General features: G+C 29.7%; 1 protein-coding gene across 4 annotated transcripts; it reads right to left on the bottom strand.

Moving 5' to 3' along the window:
• Positions 1-437: 437 nt before the first annotated feature.
• Positions 438-6474, bottom strand: LOC143252363 (putative glutathione-specific gamma-glutamylcyclotransferase 2). Of its 4 annotated transcripts, XR_013028956.1 has the most exons (5): positions 5962-6474; positions 5038-5079; positions 4172-4510; positions 1305-2689; positions 438-1261 (listed from the first exon to the last, which is right to left on the bottom strand). XR_013028956.1 is itself a non-coding variant. In XM_076504362.1 (4 exons), the coding sequence occupies exons 1-4, from the start codon at positions 6145-6147 to the stop codon at positions 2600-2602; spliced, it is 657 nt and encodes a 218-aa protein (XP_076360477.1). In that variant the 5' UTR covers positions 6148-6474; the 3' UTR covers positions 438-2599. The 4 variants fall into 4 exon arrangements, 3 of the variants coding, with proteins under 3 accessions (XP_076360477.1, XP_076360478.1, XP_076360479.1); XM_076504362.1 differs by having other exon boundaries at positions 438-2689; XM_076504363.1 differs by having other exon boundaries at positions 438-2689; positions 5984-6445.
• Positions 6475-7536: the final 1062 nt, after the last annotated feature.

Below are 7536 nucleotides of genomic sequence, written 5' to 3'. Positions count from 1 at the left end.
TAACACTAACTGTGTCAGAATTATCAGCATATAGTGAAGTTAAAAATTCGAAATAAAATGAATAACAACTTTTTTCCACTGTATTGACTGTAAAAAAAATTCCAAGTTACTTGTCTTAAAAATTTCAACTTCTCACCTTTTCATATCTATTTTACTTTACTTCTTTGGTTTTACTGCTGTTTTTTGTGCTCACTGAAACAGTAATCCTTGTGATAAAAGCAATAAATCACAGTGGGGACCCCCTGTTAACTGTTTCTAACATAAACAGCACAGGCTTTACGTGTCATGTTTCAAGGCAATTGAGCTAGTGTAATTTTGAGATATTTTACTGAAGTTTTGTTAGGCTAAACTGAGAAGTTTACAATCTGTGTACATGTTTTTTTACTTTTGTTAAAAATATATATAATAATAAAGATAATAGGAAAAAACAATATTCATACTATTCACTGCATACTATGGCAGTTTGCACTTTATTAGTACTTCTGTAAGCCTCATGGATACAACAAAATTGGTTTTCCAAAAAAACAAAAAACAAATGAATTCACGTAGCTTTCAAATACACGATTAAGAAAACAAAAATTATATTAGTCATTAGAAAAGAATGTATTAAAACTATTCTGTCTTTTATGGAAGTTATGAGTATTTAAAAAATATTATGCCAACTCAACAATAATCATGGAACAAAAAAAAACAAAACATTATAACAAATGAATGATCTAAGTAGAAAAACAGGCACACTTAGAAATCATAACATTTTTTTTTTCAGCCATGAAAAGTCCATTAACAAAACAATTATGATAGGTGAAGGGTTTCTCTGGTGAGTTTGACAGATTTATTATGCTTATGCTTTCAGCACATAAAGGAGAAAGGAGATTACAAGATTATTGCTTGTAATTATGCATACCCAGAGTTTCAAATTAGTTAGAAACACCAGCAACCTATTTCTAAATGGAAAAATTGGAGTTCTGTGGTAACACTTAACACAGAAATTTGAAAATATTAATTTTTGAAATTAAGATGTTACAACAGATAACATGAAATCTGAATTATACACTACATTTTCATACTAATTTTATTGACACAAGTTAAATAAAACTGTTTAATGAAACTTTAAATATATCACTAAAATTGCTCTTAAAGAGTTAATATGAGTGCACTTATCAAAGGCCTCACGAGGAATTCTCTATACAGTTTTAGTCTCCCTATTCAAGGCCTCACAAGGAATTATTCTCTGCACAGTTTTAGTCTCCTTACTCAAGGCCTCACAAGTAATTCTCTACAGTTTTAGTCTCCTTACTCAAGGCCTCACATCAACTTCTCTGTACAGTGTAAGTCTCCTTATTGAAGGCCACACAAGGAATTTTCTGTATAGTTTTAGTTGCCTTATTCATAAAAGGATATTAAGCTACTGGAAGCATTTCAGTGGAGGGTTACTAGGATGATTTTAGAGATGAGTTATTTTTCAGGTATAAGAGAAAAACCTCTTAACTTCTTATTTTTGGAGAAGAGAAGATATTATTGGACTTCTGAAAATGAACATGATAAAGTCCTCTAACTTCTTTATACTATATTCTGAATATAACAGGACACTAGTTTAAGATTTGGAAAAGGCAGACTAAATTCAAGTTAAAACTTTTCTTTTTCATTAAGTGATTGAATTATAGAATGATTTATTACCAGCAGTAACGAAGACCAGCAATTTACAGTAGGTTAAGAGGAAATTTCCAAAATACAAAAGCTGGGTTTAAAAATGAATGAACTTTTCTGAAAAATGGGTGAAGTGTGGAAGGGTAGCATTGAGGTCCAAAGAGATTCTTGTTATCCATATGTTATTTAAATTTTATATATTATGTAAAATAACAGAGATTAATATCCAAGTACCAAACACAATTAAATTCATGTTTGCTCTCCTTGTGTGTGGTGAATGTAAACTTTGAAAACTTAGCAGGATGACAATCTGTTTTTTGGTTTCATAAAACTAACAATAAATTTGAACTTTATAGGGCTTTTTTATGTTGCTTAAGAATAGTACAAAAGTATGCTATTTTCAAAAATGTTATAGCTTTAGGTATACTTATATTTGTATATTCAATTAACTATAGTAATTGGTTTACACTTATTTTTACAGTAATGTTTACTATATCTTACACACAAAAATATAAAAGCATTATGTATTTTTATTATATTTTTTAAGAAGTCTATATAATACATCATTATAAACAAAGTTTATATTTTCTAATAAAATAATTTCAAACTTTTATGCCAGGCTTGTGAACAGAAAGCAGAACTGACAAACTACTTGTTTCATTCATTTTTTTTTTTATTACACTTCTGTTCCACAACTTTAAATAGATATATGTATATATACATAGAGAGAGAGAGAGAGCTACAACCTATGAAACTGTTTTTTTTTTATTCATCACATTAATTTTCTCAAAAAAACAACAACAACTGATAATCAAAATCCATTTCTAAAAATGAGTGAAATATTTCTATATTTCAGAATATTCTTCAATATATTGCATTAAATTTGCAATTTAATGTGCTTAGAAAAATGTTTAATTTAAATCAAATAATTTATTATTTAAGAATGTAAAAATTACAAGATCACTAATACTAAGAAAGGTACAACTAACACATAAAAAAATGTCGGCTTTGTTTGTTGACCTTGTAGTACTGCTATCAGCTTCTGTAACAGTATAAACATTTCTTATGAGAGTTAGACTGGATTTCAAGCACATAGTAATGTAATAAGATGTTTTAGGAAATATAATTGTTTGTAGATTATTGCTTGTGCAAGGCTATTGTACAGATAGCAGCTCTCTTTCAAATATCATGGCTAACACAATTGTGAATCATGTTATACTAATAGAAAATAAATAAGTACATATACAATGTGAAAATAACAAAAAAGAAACAACAAAGCCTAAAAAGAACTGTAAGAAAAAATAATTTGGAATAAAAATACATAAATTACTAAGTAAAAAAAAATTAAACATTCAAGCTAATACCAAAAATTTGTATCTTACCTAATTTTTTTGTTAACTAAGAAAACATCCCATGAAATCAACGGATGTTCCGAATAGCAAGATAGACATAAAAGCAACACTCAGAGACACTCACTGCATACTAAGATAATTACCTGCTTTAAGTCTGTGTTACTTCTAACTAAAACAAATACATAAATTTTTATCTATAATTATTTCTAACATTTTTCTAGGTTAACGAAGTACCCAAATTCTGTACAATTAAAACCACAAATTCACCTTTAAATAATGTATGTAAAGAAAATTTAATTTTAAATGTATTTCCTTGTAATATTTAAAAGCACTAATATAATGAACTAACTTTCTATGTGTATGTAAATTACTCCAACATATTAGATCAAATAAAAAATCCTTCCGTCTCTTCAGCTTAAACTAGCACATATGTTGTGACTTATCCTTGAGCTCGAATAAAAAACATAACTTACTGCACCAAAATTACATTAAGAAGCTGTAAAATGAAGTTGGTTTCTAACAGAGTAATTTACACAAGTTAACAGACCAATTCATACCATGCATTACCACTTTAAAAATATAATACAAAAAATACTAACATTAAATGTACAAAATTAACAACATTATTAAAAAGAAAATTTCCTCATACAACAATATTTAGTTTCATACTTCTCAATTAGTCAGTCTCAACATTTTAAAATTGTTAAATTAATGTAATTTTTAACAGGAACTTAAAAAGTTGACCCATTTCATTAACTTGAATATTTTGTTTTTTTCTTAAACCTATCTCAAGCAGATTTTCATCAGATAATATATTGTGCAGTTTAGCACTATCATTAAGTATACTACAAGCCTAATTTAATGATCATCATCTATGTGTAAAAATTCAAAGCTTCTTAACATCTTAGTCAATTCATAAAATTCAAAAATTGGACTCTCCTCTTTTGACCAATTACTATGCAAATGTTGGACAAAATCTGTGCTCTCAACTTTCAGCCACTGGAAATGAAAAAAGTTTATTTAAACAGAATTTTTAAACATGTTCCAAAACCTGAAGAACAATTACCCTTCTGCATTTTGACAGTTGTAGAACTTAACCAAAGTCAAAATTGTAAAAATATTTTTGCTTAACATATATTGTCCGATTCAGTAATTGTGATCAATTTCCTCACTTCATTTTCTAATCCAAACAGATGTTCATCATATACATGAGGAATTAGACTTCTCATTGCTTCGGCGAGATTTAAGAGATAATCTATATTTTTTCCACTAGGACCCTCTGCCTCATAGATCTGTAATGCTATGGTTTCTAATGGTGCAGGCCCAAGAAAGAAAGGATTGTCTTGGTAACCAACATAAATAGTTAGTTCTATGGGACTAATCTCTTCTTCTTTGGGATAAAAAGTTACATTGATTTTTTTGTAACCTCCTTTCTCACGATAATCTAGATGTGTTCGTACAGTCTCAATATCTGATGATGCAATTTTGTAGGCTACCCCCCATACGCACGCCTAGGAAAAATGACAACACAAATAATGTGGTAAGAACTTACTAGCTAACAAAGCATAAAAATCACAATGTATATAAATTCATGTTATTTAAATCCACATGACATAATAGTTTCTGAACATATGATGAGCTATAAAAATTGTTATTTTGAAAAACTAATATTTCACATACACAGAATACAATTGTAGTTACCATGAGTAAATGTTCTAAAACATAAAAATGCTTCTCAGAATGGCTGGCATGGGTGTTAACACTTTAATTGACAGGCAGAGAACAATGTTTCAACCTTCCTATGTCATCATGAGTTCTAAAGCATAGTTTTGGAGTATTTTTTTACATCATAATTATAAATAGTCACAATAAAAAAGGGAAGTAGAAAGACAAAGTATCCAGGAATTTAAAGTTCTTAAATCTTTTAAATTCATTCTGAATTATCTATACTGTTTTTAAGGGAATCTTAGTATATAATGTATTTCAAATAATTGATTCTGTTTCACCCCTAGAATTAAGACATAAAACAAAAACTTACATCTGGTTTGTAAGAGGGCACTAATGTTACAACACGACCTGGCTGAAATTTGAAAAAGACAAAGAAACATGAGTTTTTTTCTCTGAATTTATGAATACAAAAAGAAAACATTAAAAAGGAAAAGACAGTTCACTAACTAAGAAAATTTAAAATTTCAGATGGAGAAGTTTCTTTTACCCAAGTAATTTAACATTTACAAGGATGGTAATTAAAACTAATGTTAACCACAAAATATCTCATTCTAAATTACATTTCAGAAGAAATAAAAAACAAAACAATACATATTTTACTATGGGAAGTAATCAATTGTGCAATTAAAGGAGTTAAAACTTGTACATTTTGATACATTGGGGTCAACTTATAAAGATTATCCATTTCTTAACCCATAAAAACAAGTGAAATACTTCTGTATCGTAATGCCTGGCGTCAGTAAGGTAACAAATATAAATCGTATAAGACATCGCCTGTGAACGACTGATAAATATCAGTTTAGAACAACTACATGTGATATATATATTTTTTTTTCAAAAATACTATTCAACATTAAAAATTGCCTAAAATAATATCGTGTTGATTGTGTCTTTTTAATCTAAGGTAAGTTGATCACTCTATTTACGTTAAACATAAACTTTAACCCTAAACATCACAACAACGTAGCTATAAACTTATAGCAGTACTTTGTAGTGCAAAAAACACACGTGAAATAATTAGGACTTCTACTCTGACTCTAGTTACTAGCTCTAGCAACATAAAACCTTCAACTTCAATCAAGTCAAGACACTTGAAAGTAATTTTGGTTTCAGTGCAAGGAATAGTGTTAACTTAGAACAAAATTACGTGTTTCTAACAGTGTTGGCTAAACAAAAAAGGTGTAACATATATACTTTCTAGTAAATGGCTGGTTAAATATATAACTGGCAATACCAATACTCCAAAATTACGTAACCTTTCCAGGAATACCACGATGGTCTTCACTTCCTTGCCAAAATCGGCGTGTGAATCCTTTAATATATCCAACAACTTTTCTCTCATGAGGAAAATCCACCTTCCACAATAGTGAACCATATCCAAATATCCACATATTTTACAGTATCTTGTCAACTCATGCATGAAAATATTAGGCCTTTTTTCTACTAAAGTGATTTCTAAATTCGCAGTCCAAAAATTATGTAACAACGCCAAGAAAAAAATATTGATAGCTAGGTGTTGTTCGCTTTTTTAAACTAAGCGATATTTTACTAATACCAGTTAAATGCATGCTGAGCACCAATAATCACACATATTATATATTGTTTGTTTTTTGGAATTTCGCACAAAGCTACTCGAGGGCTATCTTTGCTAGCCGTCCCTAATTTAGCAGTGTAAGACTAGAGGGAAGGCATCACCACCCACCGCCAACTCTTGGGCTACTCTTTTATATATATATGGTCCTGCGAAGTTTCGGCTCTTTGGTTATTCTCAACACTACAAAATTCAAACCCTTTAATCCAAATATTCATACTTCTCACACTATTCAAAGAGGAGAAAATTTACAAAGCTACCTCAGAAACTTAAAAAAAAAATATTACTAATAATTATTCAAACAGTTATTTTTATATCAGTATATCTTTACTGATAATATAGCTTCTCAAGGTTTAGTTCGAATTTCGTGCAAAGCTACATGAGGGCTATCTGCGCTGTCCGTCCCTAATTATGCATTGTAAGACTAGAAGAAAGGCAGCTAGTCATCACTACCCACCGCCAAATCTTGGACTACTCTTTTACCAACGAATAGTGGAATTGACCGTCACATTATAACGCCCCCACGGGTGAAAGGGCAAGCATGTTTGGTGCGACGGGGATTCGAACTCACGACCCTCAGATTACGAATCTACTGTCTTAACCACCTGGCCACTCATAATTATAATATGAGCCGCTGACAACGACAATTCATCTCGCTGATTAAAAACAACAATCAGGCAAACAAACTTCTTAATCTTCACTTCACCTAGTTGAACCAAGTTGTAGGCCTAAATCCATAAACTTTTCAATATAAGAACTGAAACATCTTTTAGGCCTAATACATTAACAATATTCAACAGAAATTTACATTATTGAACACCTAACTTAATTTTACTCGATCAACAACTACTGTACCCTTTACATACAAAATGATTAATCACTACCAATAACTTCTCATTACATGTTTCATTATTTATTTCATTAATTACTTAAATAAACCATTAACTAACTCATATTTTTGATTAATGTACCCATGCCTTTATATTAGTTTAAATTTCTAGATCTTAGACTTCTGACTAACATCTAAATTAAAACATTTAAAATATATTTTATACAAGTTTTTCATTAGGACAGCGGTAAGTCTATGGATTTACAACGTTAAAATCAGCGTTTCGATTCCCCTCGGTGGATACAGTGGATAGCACAATGTAGTTTTGCTTTCAGAAAAAAACACAACTTATACAAAAACGCCACCTTTTCTATTGATTGCTCAAAATA

The sequence above is a fragment of the Tachypleus tridentatus genome, chromosome 6, assembly GCF_004210375.1.
Source record: "Tachypleus tridentatus isolate NWPU-2018 chromosome 6, ASM421037v1, whole genome shotgun sequence".
Lineage (NCBI taxonomy): Eukaryota > Metazoa > Arthropoda > Merostomata > Xiphosura > Limulidae > Tachypleus > Tachypleus tridentatus.
This window is presented reverse-complemented; position numbering and strand designations above follow the sequence as displayed.

Coding starts and splice junctions, on each gene's coding strand:
- LOC143252363 (XM_076504362.1), bottom strand. CDS start 6,147: ATGCATGAGTTGACAAGATACTGTAAAATATGTGGATATTTGGATATG. Junction 5,080..5,961: donor TACGTAATTTTGGAGTATTG/GTATTGCCAGTT, acceptor TTCAAATTTCAG/CCAGGTCGTGTTGTAACATT. Junction 4,511..5,037: donor TGCCCTCTTACAAACCAGAT/GTAAGTTTTTGT, acceptor CATTTTTCCTAG/GCGTGCGTATGGGGGGTAGC.